We start from the raw sequence: 19,616 nt of genomic DNA, 5'->3' as shown, positions 1-19,616 counted from the left end.
CATCTGAGAGCGGGCATGGGGTACGTTTTCACAGCGATGATGGATGTTCGCCATCCACTCTGCAGCGTCCACTTTGAAAGGGCAATTAGACTTTCTCTGGTAGCAGCAAGTCAGATGCTTTTATGTAACCCACAGGTTACCATGGCACGAGCTGTCAGGCTTCCTACAAGAACTTGCAGCACTGGTAGCTTGGGACCAGGTGACCTCACAGGAGGCCAGGGTCTGGAGCCAGCCTCCACCCACCCTTACCCCAACCACATTCCAGGAGCTGATTCCCTCCCACCGCCCAGAGGATTCTGAGGAGTGGGGAAGAGCAGAGGTCCCGCCTCTGTGTTGTCCCAGGCAAATTATTTCATCTTCCGGAGTCTGTTTTCTAATATAGCCCACCTAGGGTTATTTGGAGGACTGAGTTTACAGAATGCAGCTTTCTGTGAGGGTTTCAGTTAGGGATGATGAAAAAAGATTCTGGGGATAGATAATGCTGCTGGTAGTACAATGATGTGGATGTACTTAATGCCACTTAAAATGGACACTTAAAACAGGTTAATATGGAGAATTTTATATTATGTCCATTTTGCTGTTGTTCGTTTACTTGCTAAGTCGTGTCCAACTCTTTGCGACCCCATGGACTGTAGCCAGCCAGGCTCCTCTGTCCGTGGGATTTCTCAGGCCAGAATATTAGACTGGGTTGCCATTTCCTTCTCCAGGGGAGAAGGAATAACCAGTCAGTTCTCCTTTCTGGAGAAAATTAATATTACCAGTATTTGCATCTCCCTGCAGGGTTATTTTGCACACGTGCTTAGTCGCTCAGTCATGTCTGACTCTTTGTGACCTTGTGGACTATATAGCCCACCAGGCTCCTCTGTCCATGGGGATTCTCCAGGCAAGAATACTGGAGTGGGTTGCCATGCCCTCCTTCAGGGGATCTTCCCAACCCAGGGATTGAACCCAGGTCTCAGGCATTACAGGTGGATTCTTTACTGTCTGAGCCACCAGGAAAGCCCAAGAATACTGAAACGGGTAGCCTATCCCTTCTCCAGGTGATCTTCCTGACCCAGGAATAGAACTGGGGCCCCTTGCATCTCAGGCAAATTCTTCACCAGCTGAGCTACCAGGGAAGCCCTATTTTGCGCATAGTCAACCGCATATGTTTTATTTATACCCTTTTTTTTTAACACAAATATTAGCAGCATATACCTCTCACTAGTCTATATCTTGCCTTTTTTTTCACTTAACAATTTAAAGGTAATTATTTATCAGTCTTATTGTTCATTTCATTTAAAAGCTTCTATCTTATCACTTCCTAGGTCCGCTGGTTGGTTAGGTAACTCTCCAAATAATAAAGCATTCATGCACTATATGACATCCAACTTGTATTATTATTATTATTAGCCAGTAAGATGGAACTATTCTGAAATTCACAAAAAATATTGAGAACAAAGACTTTGTTTCAGAGACTGCACTGCTTCTTGAATATATGGATATTTTAGTGAGCCAAAGAATTGTTCTTGCTCTTCTTTGACCCTTTTTCACAGCTACAGAAATTATATGAGAGGACTGCAAGCTTTATATAGTTGTCTCATCCAGCCCCTACACCAGCCTTCTGGTATAGGTCTTGTGATCACCTCTACCCTAGAAATGAGAACCCAACGTCACACGTCTTGTGTTGACGGAGCCTAGACTGTACCTTCACATTTATTTTTAATTAATTTATTTTTTATCTTTTGGCTATGCCACATGGTATGTGGGATCTTAGTTCCCCAAGCAGGGACTAAACCCATGCCCCCTACATTGGCAGCTTGAAGTCTTAACCACTGGACCATCAGGAAGATCCCTACACCTTCGCATTTAATGTGACCACATGATGCAGCTTCTTTGATGAAGAATAATAATAGAAGGCAAAAGGAAAAGAGGATGCCAGAGGATGAGATGATTAGATACCATCACTGACTCAAAGGACATGAACAAAGTCCACAAGATAGTGGAATACAGGGAAGCCTGGTGGGCTGCAGTCCGTGGGGTTGCAAAGAATTGGACATGACTTAGCGATGGAACAACAAGTAAACTACAATTTAGGCTACAAAATAGTCATCAAATTTCATTACACTGAAATCCAACTTAAATCTGAATCCCTCAGATATGTGAGATTATTACTAAGTCCTCGGACTCCTTCTCACAGTTTACCTTTTTAGGGTCAGAATTCTCAAATCTTTTCCAGCATTTTAAATTTAATCTATATCTAATAGTCAACATTATAATCATTTACTTCACAACCTATGTGAACTTAGGCCAATTACTTAATAGTTTCCTCATCTGGAAAAGAATTTAGAAATATGTTGCAGGATTAATTAAATCTCTGTCCTGAAAAAAAACTAAGAACGCCCACGGCAGATGATACAATTTTAGCATCGTTTGGATAATCATCTTAAAGGAGGATGGGCTTCCTTGGTGGCTCAGCTGGTAAAGAATACGCCCAAAATTCAAGAGACCTGGGTTTAATCCCTGTGTTGGGAAGATCCCCTGGAGAAGGGAACCGATACCCACTCCAGTATTCTGGCCTGGAGAATTCCATGAACTGTATAGTCCATGGGGTCATAAAGGGTCGGACACCACTGAGTGACTTTCACTTCACTTCAAGTTATTATCACTGTTACTTTTTTTGCTCATTCCCTGGTGGCTCAGATGGTAAAGAATCTGCCTGCAATGCAGGAGATGTGGGGTCGATCCCTGGGTTGGGAAGATCCCCTGGAGGAGGAAATGGCAACCCAGTGCAGTATTCTTGCTTGGGAAATCTCATGGACAGAGGAGCCTGGCAGGCTACAGTCCATGGGGTGGCAGAGTTAGACACGACTGACTGACTAACATTTAAAGAAGGATAATACTAACAACTCAGCCCAATATTTATTGAGCCCTTAGTAGGCCAGGCACTATGTTTTGAACTTTACATATATTGTACCCATCAGTTTGTATTATAACCTATAAAGTACCAATGCAACAGCAACTATTATTATTAATTATTTTTAAAAAGTTTAAATAGATTACCCCACACACTATATGAGAGAGGTGACATTTGTCAATATTTGGATCTAAGGGGATTAAAGTCAGAGATAGATTTACTGGCAATGACTAAAGCTTAAGAAGATTACAACACTTTGATGCAAATAAACTATGTGTCTGGATGTGGAGGGCAGCCCAGAACAGGACACAGCAGCCTCCTCTGCCGTCCTCGGACCCCTGCTTCCTTTCCTTCTCCTTTTCTCAGGGCATGGAGCATCCTGGTTCTTTTTCTTTTATGGTTGTACTGGGTCATTGTTGCTGCATGTGGGCTTTCTCTAGTTGCAGTGTGTGGGCTTCTCATTGCAGTGGCTTCTCTTGTTGCAGAGCACGGACTTTAGGCACATGGACTTCACTAGTTGTGGCTCTCAGACTCAGTAGTTGTGTTTTAGTTTTATAAGACATTAAATTGTTTTTATTTTTAGAAAAGAAATAATTTATTAAGAAAAAAGATGAATAAGACTGACTGCTCTGAATAGTCACAAAATTTGTTTCATATTTGGGTTGGGTCTGATCTGTCACATAAGCTATCAGTTATATTTAGATATATTTTCCATATGAATTATAACATACACATAGCTATTTAGAAGCTATGGAGTGATATCCAAAGTCAATTCCTTAATTTAAGGGGGAAAAAATGACGTACTCTACAATTTATCTTAAAAAGTTTATAGCTAAATATCCCAGTATCAACAATTCTAACTACAATAAGTGAAATTTCTTCCTTCTTTTCTATTTTGTTATGTGCAAATTCAAAACTGTAAAAAGCACAATCCCATGAGGTGAAAGTGAAAGTTGCTCAGTCATGTCTGACTCTTTGTGACCCCATGGACTGTAGTCCATGGAATTCTCCAGGCTAGAATACTGGAGTGGGTAGACTTTCCCTTCTCCAGGGGATATTCCCAACCCAGGGATCAAACCCAGGTCTCCCTCATTGCAAGTAGATTCTTTACTAGTTGAGCCACAAGGGAAATCCAAGCATACTGGGGTGGGTAGCCCATCCCTTCTCCAAAGGATCTTCCTGACCCAGGGATCAAACAAGGGTCTCCTGCATTACAGGTGGATTCTTTACCATCTGAGTTATCAGGGAAGCCCATCCCATGAGGTACTTCCTCCTAATATAGTGCTCACAAGTAAGTACATCCTAACAAATCTCTGCAGGAATCAGACATTTATTGGGCAACTTAGGAGTGAACAAAACTGCATATTACTAAGATCAGCAGAGTCAAAGTGCACGCTAATTATGTAGTGATGCTGTTCATCAAATACACAAAGACTGAACGCATTACCAAACATTCCAGTAATACTACAGATGTTCTAATGAAATGAGACTTTGTTTTTCAAGCAAGATGACTAAAATTGAGCACCTCTACTTGTGGCTGTTTCTTCAGGTGGATGATGCTGAAGAACCTGACAAAACAGGGGGAAATAAAGCACCCAGTAAGTTCCAGTCCGTAGGAGTGCAAGTAGAAGAAGAGAAATGGTGAGTCTACTGTTCATCCTCTTTCATCTTGATGTTGGCAAGTACAAAAATACAAGTATTTTTTCCCATGATAAACCTTCAATAGTCAGTGATAATTCCCATTAGCTTCTAGGAGCATTAGAGGGTAAGCCTAAGTCAGTATTAGCTGTTCCTTTCTCTGTTAATACTGGAGACCATTTTATTTACATTTTAGCTAGAATAGTAGTGCATGCTAAGTTGCTTCAGTCGCGCCCGACTCTGCAACACTGTGGGCTGTAGCCTGCCAGGCTCTTCTGTCCATGGGATTCTCCAGGCAAGAATACTGGAGTGGGTTGCCATGCCTTCTTCCAGGCGATCTTCCTGACCCAGGGACTGAACCCGCATCTCTTATGTCTCCTGCACTGGCAGGTGGGTTCTTTACCACTAGTGCTACCTGGGAAGTCCCAGAAAAGTAGTATTGGGGCCCAAAATAGGCTTCAATAGCACGATGATTAGTTTGAATTAAAATTACTTAAGGAACTGCCAATGCAAAGAATGATACCTTTACCTTCTCTAGAATCCCTGAAAACAGGAAATAAATCTTCCACATGAAAGGTGCCCTTCTTGTACTGGGAGCTGGAAAGATATTGTTATCACCAGAGACAGGATTCAGGGCCAAGAAGCCTGCACTCTTGTTATTTCTTCATTAAATCATTACCCAAGTCCAAACTCTGCTTAAATTCCTTACTAATTAAACACCCAAACCTGTTTCTTTGTCCTGTCACTCCCTCTCAAATTTATTGCTTCTTTGTCTACAAAGTAAAAGGCTATTTGCTTTGGCCACTTCTTAGGTTCCATTTCTCTGCGACCTCTGTGCACACAAATTAAATTTTTCTTTTTCTCCTGTAAATCTGTCTTGTGTCAATGTTATGATTGGTCCAGCCGCAGAAACTCAAGAGAGGAGCAAAAGGGAGCCTCTCCCCTCTCTGACGGCAGAACAAGCACATCCCGTTCACACACACATACGAGCATTGTGTGAAGTACCGCTGTGTGCCAGACTACTCCTTTTCAGAAAGCTTTCCCATCTTAGACGACAAGACATTTTAAGAGAAGAGGACTTTCTCTCTCTCTTTTTTTCTTCCTTATTCCTAGAACTAAATAGTGGCTCATGTTTACCATGTGCTCAAAGAATGATGAACAAAAGAACAAATGAGGAGTAGGAAGACGACTTCCTGTCATTACGCAGACAGGAGTTTCTTTAGGGTGCTCTTAAAAAAAAAAAAGCTAGATTAAAAAAATTTTTTTTAATTTATTTATTTTTGGCTGCACTGGGTCTTCATCGCTGCACACAGGCTTTCTCTAGCTGCAAGGTGAGGGCTTCTCATTGCGGTGGCTGCTGCCGCTTCAGAGCACAAGCTCCAGGGCGCGCAGGCTTCTGTAGTAGCTCAGTGGATGTGGAAGACACAGGTTTAGCCGCTCTGCTGCATGTGGAATCTTCCCAGATCAGGGTCAGAACCCGTGTCCCCTGCTTTGGCAAGCGGACTCTCAACTACTGGACCAGCAAGAAAGTCCTTTTAGATTGCTCTTTAAAATATGCTTAGAGTCTTAGTATACAGAAGTAAGAAATTTAGAGTTTGAGAAGATCACTGAATCCAGAAGCTGAAGGGAACTTCTGAGGTCAGCATCTTCATTTTATAATGACGATTTGGTTCAGAGAGGTAGGTGACTTTCCCAGTCAAACTGTGAGGACCATGATGGATGGGACTATGTTTACTGATAACACAGAACCCTCAGCTTCCAGATCATGTTTTTCATATACTAAGTATATAGTTAACTATTGACTGGATGGGGGTAAGAATGCAGTTATCATAGGAGAAAGAACTCTATATCCTAAATCAGGAAATCATTTCGACTTTGTCACTAACTTTTTAAGTGTTAGTTAGGAGAAATCACTTGGATGTCATTCATCCATCCATTCATCATCTATCCAATCAATAAATATCTATGGGGACTTCCCTGGCAGTCCAGTGGTTAAGACTTCAGCTTCTAAAGGAGTGGGTGCGGGTTTGATCCCTGGTTGGGGAGTTAAGATCCCACATGCTTCAAGGGCAAAAAACTGAAACATAAAATAGAAGCAATATTGAAACAACTTCAATAAATACTTTAAAAATGGTCCACATAAAAAAAAAAAAATTCCATCAAATGTCTCCTATACGCAAGGCCCCATGTAACATAAACTTAAATCTGAGCATAAGCCATGTTTCAGTTCATGGAAGGGGTCTTATTTTATAGTCTCTTAGTTTGACACTACCCTTGCATCTAAAAGATTTTCCATATATGTACATATAACATTTTATATTATTATATTTGATACAATTATACAATGCTGGAAGCCCAGATAATTGGTACAGTCCTAGAAATTAATATGACAAAAATTGGTGGTAATTATACATCTATCCAGATACATTGACCCAGTAATTCCTTTTATGAGGCAATCCTAAATGAAATCACTCAGTGAAAGGGAAACAACTATGGAACATTATCTATTATTGTAAAAAAAAAATGATCAATTGTCAAATGTCAAGTAAAACAAGAATGCTTTTGTAAATTATAGCACATTGGCAAGACAGGCTATTATACAGCTATTAAATATGATTTGTAAAGAGGATATGGAAACATGGGAGAAATTCCCATGGTACAGTGTTAAGTGAAAAAGAGGACATAATACCCACATATAATATTCACAAAGATGGACAAGGACTGAAACGTAATCTGTAAAAATTATAGATTTAGGAGTGAATTTTTCCCCCCTTTACTCTAAAATGTTTAATTATTATATCTACTTCAAGTTATAGTAATCATCATTTTCAAACCAACCTTCTGATACATGTTCCTTTCACGGTTTTAGAAAATGTTTTGAAAAAAATGTAATGACTTCCCTGGTGGTCTTAATGGTTAAGACTTTGAGCTCCCAACGCAGGGGACATGGGTTCAATCCCTGATCTGGGAGCTAGATGGCATGCCACAAGGCATGGCTAAAAAAAAAAATTTTTTTCAAAAGAAAATGTAAACTTAGGAGATATGAAAGATCTCATGGTAAGAAAACACATTTCTCCTTCCCCCACTGGCCCAACTTGCTTGTTCTCCTCAGTGATGGTTAAGGGCACACATTCCTGAGCAAAAGCCCCGAGATTCAAATCCTGGCACTACCACATACTAGCTGGGAGGCCTTGATCAAATTATTAAACTTCTTTGTGCCTTGGTTTCTTTATATGTAAAACGAAGATAACAGGCAGTTTCTGGTCCACCAGGTAAAAAGCTTAGAAGTCACCACTCTGTCGTCACAACTAAGAAACTTTTCAAACTGAAAAATCAACAGTTCTTCTTAAACCAGGCAGAGATGTGAGGCCACAGGGCAAATTACTGCTCTAAGAACTGGAGAGACACAGACACACAGAGAATCACAACTTACTGGAGTTCAGTTCAGTTCAGTCGCTCAGTCGTGTCTGACTCTTTGCAACCCCATGAACCACAGCATGCCAGGCCTTCCTGTCCATCACCAACTCCCAGAGTTTACTGAAACTCATGTCCATTGAGTCGGTGATGCCATCCAACCATCTCATCCTCTGTCATCCCCTTCTCCTCCCGCCCTCAATCTTTCCCAGCATCAAGGTCTTTGCCAGTGAGTCAGCTCTTCGCATGAGGTGGCCAAAGTACTGGAGTTTCATCTTTAGCATCAGTCTTTCCAATGAATATTCAGGACTGATTTTCTTTAGGATTGAGTGGTTTGATATTCTTGCAGTCCAAGGGACTCTCAAGAATCTTCTCCAACACATTTCAAAAACATCAATTCTTCGGTGCTCAGATTTCTTTATAATCCAACTCTCACATCCATATATGACTACTGGAAAAACCATAGCCTTGACTAGACGGACATTTGTTGACAAAGTAATGTCTCTGCTTTTTAATATGCTATCTAGGTTGGTCATAACTTTTCTTCCAAGGAGTAAGCGTCTTTTAATTTCATGGCTGCAGTCACCATCTGCAGTGATTTTGGAGCCCAAAAAAGTAAAGTCAGCTACTGTTTCCACTGTTTCCCCATCTATTTGCCATGAAGTATGGGACTGGATGCCATGATCTTCGTTTTCTGAATGTTGAGCTTTAAGCCAACTTTTTCACTCTCCTCTTTCACTTTCATCAAGAGGCTTTTTAGTTCATCTTCACTTTCTGTCATAAGGGTGGTGTCACCTGCATATCTGAGGTTATTGAGATTTCTCCCAGCAATCTTGATTCCAGCTTGTGCTTCTTCCAGCCCAGCGTTTCTCATGATGTACTCTGCAGATAAGTTAAATAAGCAGGGTGACAATATACAGCCTTGATGTACTTCTTTTCCTATTCGGAACCAGTCTGTTGTTCCATGTCCAGTTCTAACTGTTGCTTCCTAACCTGCATACAGGTTTCTCAAGAGGCAAGTCAGGTGGTCTGGTATTCCCACCTCTTGAAGAATTTTCCACAGTTTCTTGTGATCCACACAGTCAAAGCCTTTGGCATAGTCAATAAAGTAGAAATAGATGTTTTTCTAGAACTCTTCTTGCTTTTTCGATGATCCAGCGGATGTTGGCAATTTGATCTCTGATTCCTCTGCCTTTTCTAAAACCAGCTTGAACATCAGGGAGTTCACGGTTCACGTATTGCTGAAGCCTGGCTTGGAGAATTCTGAGCATTACTTTACTAGCATGTGAGATGAGTGCAGTTGTGCGGTAGTTTGAGCATTCTTTGGCATTGCCTTTCTTTGGGATTGGAATGAAAACTGACCTTTTCCAGTCCTATGGCCACTGCTGAATTTTCCAAATATGCTGGCATATTGAGTGCAGCACTTTCACAGCATCATCTTTTAGGATTTGAAATAGCTCAACTGGAATTCCTTCACCTCTACTAGCTTTGTTAGTAGTGATGCTTTCTAAGGCCCACTTGACTTCACATTCCAGGATGTCTGGCTCTAGGTGAGTGATCACACCATCATGATTATCTGGGTCATGAAGATCTTTTTTGTATAGTTCTTTTGTGTATTACTGCCACCTCTTAATATCTTCTACTTCTGTTAGGTCCATACTATTTCTGTTCTTTATTGAGCCCATCTTTGCATGAAATGTTCCCTTGGTGTCTCTAATTTTCTTCAAGAATTTCTAGTCTTTCCCATTCTGTTGTTTTCCTCTATTTCTTTGCATTGATCGCTGAGAAAGACTTTCTTATCTCTCCTTGTTATTCTTTGGAACTCTGCATTCAAATGGGTATATCTTTCCTTTTCTCCTTTGCTTTTCGCTTCTCTTCTTCTCAGAGCTATTTGTAAGGCCTCCTCAGACAGCCATTTTGCTTTTTTGCATTTCTTTTTCTTAGGGATGGTCTCGATCCCTGTCTCCTATACAGTGTCACGAACCTCCATCCATAGTTCTCAGGCACTCTGTCTATCAGATCTAGTCCCTTAAATCTATTTCTCACTTCCACTGTATAATCATAAGGGATTTGATTTAGATCATACCTGAATGGTCTAGTGGTTTTCCCCACTTTCTTCAATTTAAGTCTGAATTTGGCAATAAGGAGTTCATGATCTGAGCCACAGTCAGCTCCCGGATCTTATTTTTGCTGGAGTAGACACCCACAAAAGAAAGCCCCATGGGAACCAGTGCCAGGATAGGAAAACCTGCACGGTGATTGATGAACTGCTGGCAGCTCAGTGAGGACAAGTTTGACAGTCAGAAGCTTTACGGGACCCGGTCATGAGAGGGCCTCCACAGTTCATGAGTTTCACCTGCAGCAGCTCTACCAGGTCCCCACAGTCAAAAGCAGAGAAGAGCCCCATCCCCACCCAGTGCTCCTGGAAGAAAGAGTGGGGAAGGAACCATTCTGAAAGATGCCAGAGCGTTCTGTTCCTAAAAAGCTCTGCCTGCGGGGAAAACTACCTTACCAGAGCCTAATCTTGTTGTTGCTCAGTTGCTCAGTTGGGTCCAACTCTTTGGGACCCCACAGACTGCAGCCCACCAGGCTCCTCTGTCCATAAGATTCTCCAGGCAAGAATACTGGAGTGGGTTACCATTTCCTTCTCCAGGGGATCTTCCTGACCCAGGGATCAAACCCAGGTCTCCTGAATTGCCAAGCAGACTCATTACCACTGAGCCACCCGGGAAGCCCAGAGCCTAATCTATTGGGTTTCTAATCAGAAGAGAGAAGGGAAATACCTAACCTCGGCCCACTCTTGCAAACTTGTACCACAGTGGGGAGGGGAAGGGGATGAGAAATACTGCTGAAATTCACAGTCCAAGGGCACAGGCTCATTGATTGACTTAATCATAGGGATAGAAAATGCTTCCCCTCACCCTTCACCTTACCACTGCATTTACTAAACACCTATTACTCACTATGGGCCTCCCTGATAGCTCAGTTGGTAGAGAATCCACCTGCAATGTAGGAGACCCTGGTTTGATTCCTGGGCTGGGAAGATCCACTGGAGAAGGGATAGGCTACCCACTCCAGTATGCTTGGGCTTTCCTTTTGGCTCAACTTTTTCCTTTCTTCCTGCAATGTGGGAAACCTGGGTTTGATCCCTGGGTTGGGAATATCCCCTGGAGAAGGGAAAGTCTACCCACTCCAGTATTCTTGCCTGGAGAATTCCATGGGCTGTATAGGTCACAAAGAGTCAGACACAACTGAGCGACTTTCACTTCACTTCACTTATTACGCACCACAGTTCCTTTTACCCACTACATCATGTCCATCTTTCAACAATGACTTACAAGGCATGGGTTGTCATTCCCTCCTCCAGGGGATCTTCCCAACCTAGGGATCAAACCCAGGTCTCCCACACTGCACACAGATTCTTCACCAGCTGAGCCACCAGGGAAACCCTTCAAGGCATACTAAAAGGTAAAAATACAACTTGTTAAGACTGAATAAGCGTTAACCCAGAGGCATCTATAACAATGTTGGACATATCAGACCAGGTATTTTTTAAACCATGGTTAAAATGTTAAGGACTATAATGGAAAGAGTAGACAGCATACAAAAAGAGATGAACAATGTTAGCAAGAGATGGAAACTCCAAGAAAGAATAAAAAACAAATGCTAGGGATCAGAAACACTACCAGAAATGAAGCATACTTTTGATGGGCTCATTAGCAGATAAGCTACAGCTGAGGAAAGAACCTCTAAGCTTGAGGATGCAACAACAGAAACTCCCCAAACTGGAAGCAAAGAGGGAAAAAAAACAACCCTGAGAAAAAATCACAAGAAAATATCCAAGAATAATGAGGCAATTATATAAGGTTTAACATACATAATGAGAACACCAGAAGGAAAAGAGAAAAAGGAACAGAAGCAATATTTAAACCAACAGTGACTGAGAACGGCCCCAAATTAGTGTCAGACACCAAATCACAGATCCAGGAAGCTCACAGAAGGCCAAGCAGGATAAATGCCCAATTCATCACAGCTGGGCATACCATAGTCAAAGAAAACCAAGGGGAAAAATCCTGAAAAAAGCCAGAAGAAAGACATTTTTCTTATGGAGGAGCAAACATAAGGATTGTATGTAACTTTTCCTCAAAAATCATACTAGTAAGAAGAAAACAGTGAAATATTTAATATCAAAAGATAAAAACACCAACCTAGAATCCTGTATGCTGTGACACTATCCTTCAAAAGACAAAAAAGAATAAAAACTTTCTCAGACAAACAAAAATTGAGGAAATTTGTAAATTTGTAGATCCAACTTGTAAGAAATGTTAAAAGAAGTTCTTCAGAGAGAAAGAAAATGATATAAGCCAGAAACTCAGATCTACATAAAGAAAGGAAGTGCATCAGAGAATAAATGAAAGTAAAATAAAAACTTCTTTGTCTTATTCTTAATGGATCTAACAGGTAATACTTTGTTCAAAACAATAATAGGAACAATATATATGAATATCTTATACTCTTTAGTAGAAGTAAATTGAATGACAGCAATAATACAAAGGATAAGAAGTAAGATTAGGGCTACTTAATTATTATAGAGTATGTTCAATACTCTAGAAGTGATATAGTATTATTTGAAAATGAACTTGGACCAGTTGTAAATCTACTAAGGCAACCACTAAAAAGAGTAAAAACAAAAAAGTATAACGTATGTGCTAACAGGGAAATATGCGGAAGACAAAAATAGGAACAGAGGACAAGGAAACAGAAATCTCGTAGAGATTAATCCAGCTATATCAATAATCACTTTGTCAGTGGTCTAAATACACCAATTAGAAGACAGAGGTTGTCAGAATGCATAAAAAATAATACCCAACTTTGTGTTTTCTATAAGAAATCCATGTTAAAGACACAGATTAAAAGTAAGGTGATGGAGAAAAATATACTGCATTCAGTTCAGTTCAGTCACTCAGTTGTGTCCGACTCTTTGAGACCCCATGGACTGCAGCAAGCCAGGCTTCCCTGTCCATTACCAACTCTTGGAGCTTGCTCAAACTCATGTCCATGGACTTGGTGATGCCATCCAACCATCTCATCCTCTGTTGTCCCCTTCTCCTCCTGCCTTCAATCTTTCCCAGTATCAGGGTCTTTTCCAATGAGTCAGTTCTTCGCATCAGGTGGCCAAAGTATTGAAGTTTAAGCTTCAGCATCAGTCCTCCAATGAATATTCAGGATTGCTTTAGGATTGACCGGTTTGATCTCCTTAAAGTCCAAGAGACTCTCAAGAATCTTCTCCAACACCACAGTTCAAAAGCATCAACTGTTCGGCGCTCAGCTTTCTTTACGGTCCAACTCTCACATCCATACCTGACTACTGGAAAAACTATAGCTTTGACTAGATGGACCTCTGTTGGTAAAGTAATGTCTCTGCTTTTTAATATGCCATCTAGGTTGGTCATAGCTTTTCTTCCAAGGACCAAGCATCTTTTAATATCATCGCTGCAGTCACCATCTCCAGTGATTTTGGAGCCCAAAAAATAGTCTGTCACTGTTTCCCCATCTATTTGCTATGAAGTAATGCGACCAGATGCCATGATCTTAGTTTTAGTTTTCTGAATGTTGAGTTTTAAGCCAACTTTTTCACTCTCTTCTTTCACTTTCATCAAGAGGCTCTTTAGTTCTTCTTCACTTTCTGCCATAAGGGTGGTATTATCTACATATCTGAGGTTACTGATATTTCTCCCAGCAATCTTAATTCCAGCTTGTGCTTCATCCACCTGGCATTTTGCATGATGTACTCTGCATATAAGTTGAATAAGCAGAGTGACAATATACAGTCTTGACGTACTCCTTTCCCAATTTGGAACCAGTCTATTGTTCCATGTCCAGTTCTAACTATTGCCTCTTGACCTGCACACAGAGTTCTCAAGAGGCAGGTAAGGTGGTTTGGTATTCCCACCTCTTTCAAAATTTTCCACATTTTATTGTGATCCACACAGTCAAAGGCTTTAGCATAGTCAATAAAGCAGAAATAGATATTTTTCTGGAACTCTCATTTTTTCGATGATACAATGGATGTTGGCAATTTGATCTCTGGTTCCTCTGCCTTTTCTAAGTCCAGCTTGAACATATGGAAGTTCACGGTTCATGTACTGTTGAAGCCTGGCTTGGAGAATTTTGAGCATTACTTTGCTAGTGTTGAGAGATGAGTGCAATTGTGCGGTAGTTTGAGCATTCTTTGGCATTTCCTTTCTTTGGGACTGGAATGAAAACTGACCTTTTCCAGTCCTATGGCCACTGCTGAGTTTTCCAAATTTGCTGGCATATTGAGTGCAGCACTTTCACAGCATCATCTTTTAGGATTTGAAATAGCTCAACTGGAATTCCATCACCTCCACTAGCTTTGTTCGTAGTGATGCTTCCTAAGGCCCACTTGACTTCACATTTCCCTTACGTCTGGCTCTAGGTGAGTGATCACATCATCGTGGTTATCTGGGTCATGAAGATCTTTTTTGTATAATTCTTCTGTGTATTATTGCCACCTCTTCTTAATATCTTCTGCTTCTATTAGGTCCATACTGTATTAATACTACTCAAAAGAAAGCAGGAGTGAACTTCCCTGGTGGTCCAGTGGTTAAGAATCCGCCTACCAATGCAGAGGACATGGGTTCAGTCCCTGGTCTAGAAAGATCCCACATTGCCACAGAACAACTAAGTCCGTGCACCACAACTACTGAAGCCCGCATGCCTAGAGCCCATGCTCTACAACAAGAGAAGCCACCACAATGAAAAGCCTGTGCAACACAATTAGAGAGTAGCCTCTGCTTGAAGCAACTACAGAGAAGCCCTCAAGCAGCAGTGAAGACCCAGCGCAGCCAAAAATAAAGTTAAAAAAAAAGGCAGGAGCCGCTATATTAATATTGGACCGAGGAGCCTTCAGAGTAAGAAAAATTATCAGAGATAAAGAAGGATATTACATTATATTACATATAACATGAATAAATCTCTCTAAAGAGTGAAGTCTCAAGAAAGCAATTATACCATCTTTTCTTTAAAGATAAGAGAAAATCATCCTAATTTTTTAAATGTACTTCAAACGTTTCCCCTGCAGTTAGCAATTCTGTATCACCGAATTCATGCCCTGACGCTTGTCCATATCTGTAGGAATATTAAACATTATATGCCTAATAGCAACCCCAAACTTCAAATGAGCTATTTTTATCATGTTATTAAAAAGTTGAACATTTAATAAATTATTGCTGTTCCCCAGTAAACTGAGTAATTTCTTTTAAATACATTGCCCCAAAGAGCTGGCAGCCCCAATTTTGGTGGTGCTCAAACTTCCAAACCATACCCTTTCTTGAAGGCCATTATGTAGTTAACTGCTATGAAATAAATAAGCATTAAAAATTGATGTTAATGATTGTTTTCAACCTTTCCATAAGAAATTTGCTGTCAAGCAGAGATTGCTTATTTCTTCTATCTCTAATTATAATTCTTTTTATAATTTTGCTGGTAGTCATTCATTTAAATAGAATCTTAAAATACCAAACTGGATAGATGAGATTTCTTAAAGACAGCTGGGAGTTTTTTTAAATATTTTAAATTATTTTTAAATTATCTAGTGATAAGGATAAGATTGTTGTTTTCACATTGAATGGCTGTTACAATCCATCTCCCACTTTCCCAAATAAACAGATTGATAAATGACACTAGCCTAACAAAAAGTGAAAAAAGAAAGAAAATAGAGCAAGAGAAACAAAGAGATAGTGCAAAGAGAGGAAGATTAAAAGACTTTGTAAGATGGGCTTCCTGGTGGCACAGTGGATAAGAACCTGCCAGCCAGTGCATGGGTTCCATCCCTGGTACGGGAAAATCTCACATGCCTTGGAGTTAAATAAGCCCATGTACCACAGCTATTGAGCCTATGCTCTAGAGCCATCAAGCCACCAACTACCGAACCCCGTGCACCCCAGAGCCCAAGCTCAGAAACAAAAGAGAAGCCACCAAGATGAGAAGCCCACCTACCTCAATGAAGAGTAGCCCCCGCCTGTTGCAACTAGAGAAAGCCCACACAATGAAGGCCCAGTGCAGCCAAAAATAAAAGTAAATAAATTTTTAAAAAAAAAAAAAAGGGCTTTGTAAGAGGCTGAGACTCAGTATCACTTTTTGAAACCATCACGACATAGCAGAGTCCATCTGGCTGATTCATCTCTTAAAAGATAGACTTGTAAATTCAGGGTGCTATTCAGTGCTCCCTATTGAAACAAAAGAAAAAGTTAGTAACTCATTACTAAAAAGATAAGATGCACTGATAACCTATCTACTTCAAGAAAAGGAATCCAAATGGAGGATCACATATCTTCCTCACTTATTCACAGGCAGGGACCATGCACAGAGGAAGGCTGTCTGGAGGTCACTAGTTTAAACGCTATGGCAGCACCAAGCCAGGGTCGATGAATCCATGGGGTTTTGAAGCAAGACTTCAAAACTTCCTTTAGGCTAATAAAGCAATGTCTCCTCTCCACCCAACATTAGCTGTGTGCTTTATGTGCTCAGTCACTCAGCCGTGTCTGACTCTTTGCAGCCTCTGACCATGGAATTCTCCAGGCAAGAATACTGGAGTGGGTTGCCATTTCCTCCTCCAGAAAATCTTTCCGACCCAGGAATGGAATCCTTGTCTCCTGCATCTCCTGCACTGGAGGCAGATTCTTTACCACTAGCACCACCTGGGAAGCCCCCAACATTAGCTCTCTGTCCCCAGTTCCTGTTTCACAGGTCAGCCAGTAGGATTACTCGATAGAATCCACATGGCATATTTTTGCTGCTCTGCAGGACTGATCTAAGCAAAGTGGATCAACCCCTCCCCTAGGAACGCTCCCCTCAGCTGTGCTCTATGTTCTATCCCAGGCCCTCCAAGCATCCTGCCTCCATTCTCTCCCATTCCCTGGACCGGTCCCCACAAGTTCTCATGAGGTCTTCCTGTCTTCCAAGCTGATAATTAGCAAATCTAGTAAACCAATCCTTTCCATTGACTAAGATGAGAAAGCTAAAAGGCTCCCAGGGATCTCCCCTTTCTTTCCAAGTAACAATTATATTTCAACAGTAGTTCAAACTAGACTTTCTTACGTTAGCCCATGACTGAATCAAAGACTCTTAAGAGTGGATACAAAGAGGAAGAATATTATTATTTTTATTATAAAAATAGTATGCAGAATTACTGAGAGAAAAACATACAGCAGCATGTTAACAGTTTATAACTCTCCAATGAACTCTGGAGCAACTGAAAAAACTGTGATTATATGCATGGATAGACAGATATCTTTTTAAGTATTATATGACTTAGCAACTAAGCAACGACAATACTTTTTCTATAATAATTGTGAATCATTAAGTAATCTAGTTAATGACAAGAAAAGTAAGATATTTATATACTATGAAAATTTATAAATTGCAGAAATAAAAATAAAAATTTCCATAATCCTACTCATTAACCATGAATTAATAGAAGGGTATATTTTTACCCATGCTTTCTCCATGAACGTTTTGAAAGTTGTTGAAATCATCTTTTGTAAAAAATTCAGTAATATTTTAAAAATCAACTAATATTACAACAAAAGTGTTCTCATTATTAAAAATTCATGACAAATACTTCTTTTAATAGTTATACAATATTTAAGAATATGAGTTAAATTTCTCTCCCTGTTGAATATGTGCATTATTGCTAGATTGACTTTTGATTAAAGGTGGTGAAAAAAATATACACACATCGATCTTTGAGGCCTTCTGAAACTAAATGACAGTAAAAGGATTTTGTGTTTGTTTTGGCACAAGTTGGGGAGGATGAGAACAAGAGAGGAAAAAATACAGCAGCAGGATTGTGGGAGCTGGAAGGCACATAAACACATGATAATTGGCTTAGGTGACCAGAGAAAGCTGAATCTAAAGCTAGCCATGCAGAAATCTAAGATATAATTCAACTTAAGTTTCTGAACCTACAAAAGGTATGGGCATTGACAGCACTGGGCATAGGGCTGGGGGTGGAGCTAAAACTGCCTGAATCTGCAGTCAGGTGACAGATGGCTCTTCCCTACTCTGGCAGGAAGCTGGAGGTTTCCCTTCAGAGGCCAAAACAAACAGTCCTGGGTCTGGAAGACAGGCAAACAGTTGAGAGCAGGGTTGCTGTACTGAAAATAGGAGGATAAACGAAAATTCACAAACAGAATGTCGAGGCACCTGCCCTAAGTGTTCTATGCTCTCTCAGCTCCCAGGATCCCAGCAGCCACAGACACATTCCCTCTACGTAGGTGTATGAACAGCCTGCAGTGGAGGAATGGGCCAGTCTGAGCCCAAAGAACCAAAGAAACTGCCATCAGGGATTCTGCAGTTAGATCACCCAGCACTGAGGATCACAGTGAATGAGCCTGTCTCCAAAGCACAGACTTCTCAGGAGGCTTTTTCTATAACTTTCAAGGAGGAGCAGACAGCTAAGAATCAGCAAACTCACAGAGACCAGAGAAAAGCCATGAAAGGAGAACCAAACATTCTCAGGAAAATCCAGAAAATTTAATTTTTTTTTAGAGAGAGAAAAGAGAGGAAGGTTAGGCAAGAAGTCCCTGTGAAGGAAATGGAAATTGATGTGGTCCCTTACAGAGCATCTTCCTGTACACCTGGTGGGGAATGGAGAGGTGGGGTGGAAAGAAAAGGAACTCTTAGAAATTAAAAAACTTAACAGAGAACTGGAAAACCCAACAGAAGAGTTAAAAGATAAAACTGAAGACATTTCTAGAAAAAAAATACAAAAGGAAAAAAGCAAAGAAAGAAGTAAATATACAGGGACTTCCCTGGTGGTCCAGTGGCTAAGACTCTGCATTCCCAATGCAAGGGACCTGGGTTCGATCCTTGGTCAGGGAGCTATATCCCATGTGCTACAACATGTGGGACCTGGTGTAGGAAAATAAATATTTTTTTAAAAAGAAGTAAATATGGAATCCAGGAAACAGGTGATCCAGCACAAGAAAGGGGAAAGGGAAGTCTCAGGATGATGGAGAGGAATCTCCTGACAACAGTGGCGAGGCAGGTCTGGTGAGTGGCCGGGTGACAGGGGACAGGTCAGAAGCTGTTAAAGATTTCTTTAAGAAGATTGGTGGAATTCCTAATCTGATCCATGGAGAAGACGCTTATACACCTGGGGCAATTTTGAGGATTAAGTGTTAAGTACATAAAATTTATGTTCATAAAACTTCCCTGGTGCTTCAGATGGTAAAGAATCCGCCTGCAATGTGGGAGACTGGGTTCAATCCCTGGGTTGGGAAGATTCCCTGAAGCGACTAAGCACAAGTACACATAAACATTAAGCACATTTTTAAAAAGAAGAAAAAAATTGTGCAGGAAGTAGAACTTCAAACTACCTGTGTGCTCAGTCGTGTCCAACTCTTTGCGACCCCATGGACTGTAGCCCACCAGGCTCCTCTGTCCATTGGATTCTCCAGGCAAGAATATTGGAGTGGGTTGCCATTCCCTTCTCCAGAGGATATTCCCGACCCTGGTATCGAACTCAGGTCTCCAGCATTGCAAGCAGATTCTTTACTGCTGAGCCATCGGAGAAACCCAGAGAACACATCCATCACTCCCCAAAGCCTCCTCCTGTCCCTGGATTGTGATTTCAGTGTCG

The 19,616-nt window shown here is 40.9% G+C and overlaps 1 protein-coding gene across 7 annotated transcripts in view; it reads left to right on the top strand.

Annotated features, from left to right (window-relative positions):
- Positions 1–19,616, top strand: part of DLGAP1 (DLG associated protein 1) — a 299,101-nt gene that overhangs the window by 244,775 nt on the left and 34,710 nt on the right. For all 7 annotated transcript variants that reach the window (XM_018039625.1, XM_018039624.1, XM_018039626.1 and 4 more), the window contains one exon: positions 4,446–4,537. In XM_018039625.1, the coding sequence (XP_017895114.1) occupies positions 4,446–4,537 (92 nt within the window). The remainder of the gene's footprint in view (positions 1–4,445; positions 4,538–19,616) is intronic.

Source organism: Capra hircus, chromosome 24 (assembly GCF_001704415.2).
Source record: "Capra hircus breed San Clemente chromosome 24, ASM170441v1, whole genome shotgun sequence".
NCBI lineage: Eukaryota > Metazoa > Chordata > Mammalia > Artiodactyla > Bovidae > Capra > Capra hircus.
Note: the sequence above shows the minus strand (reverse complement) of the source record. Positions and strands in the feature narration are given on the sequence as shown.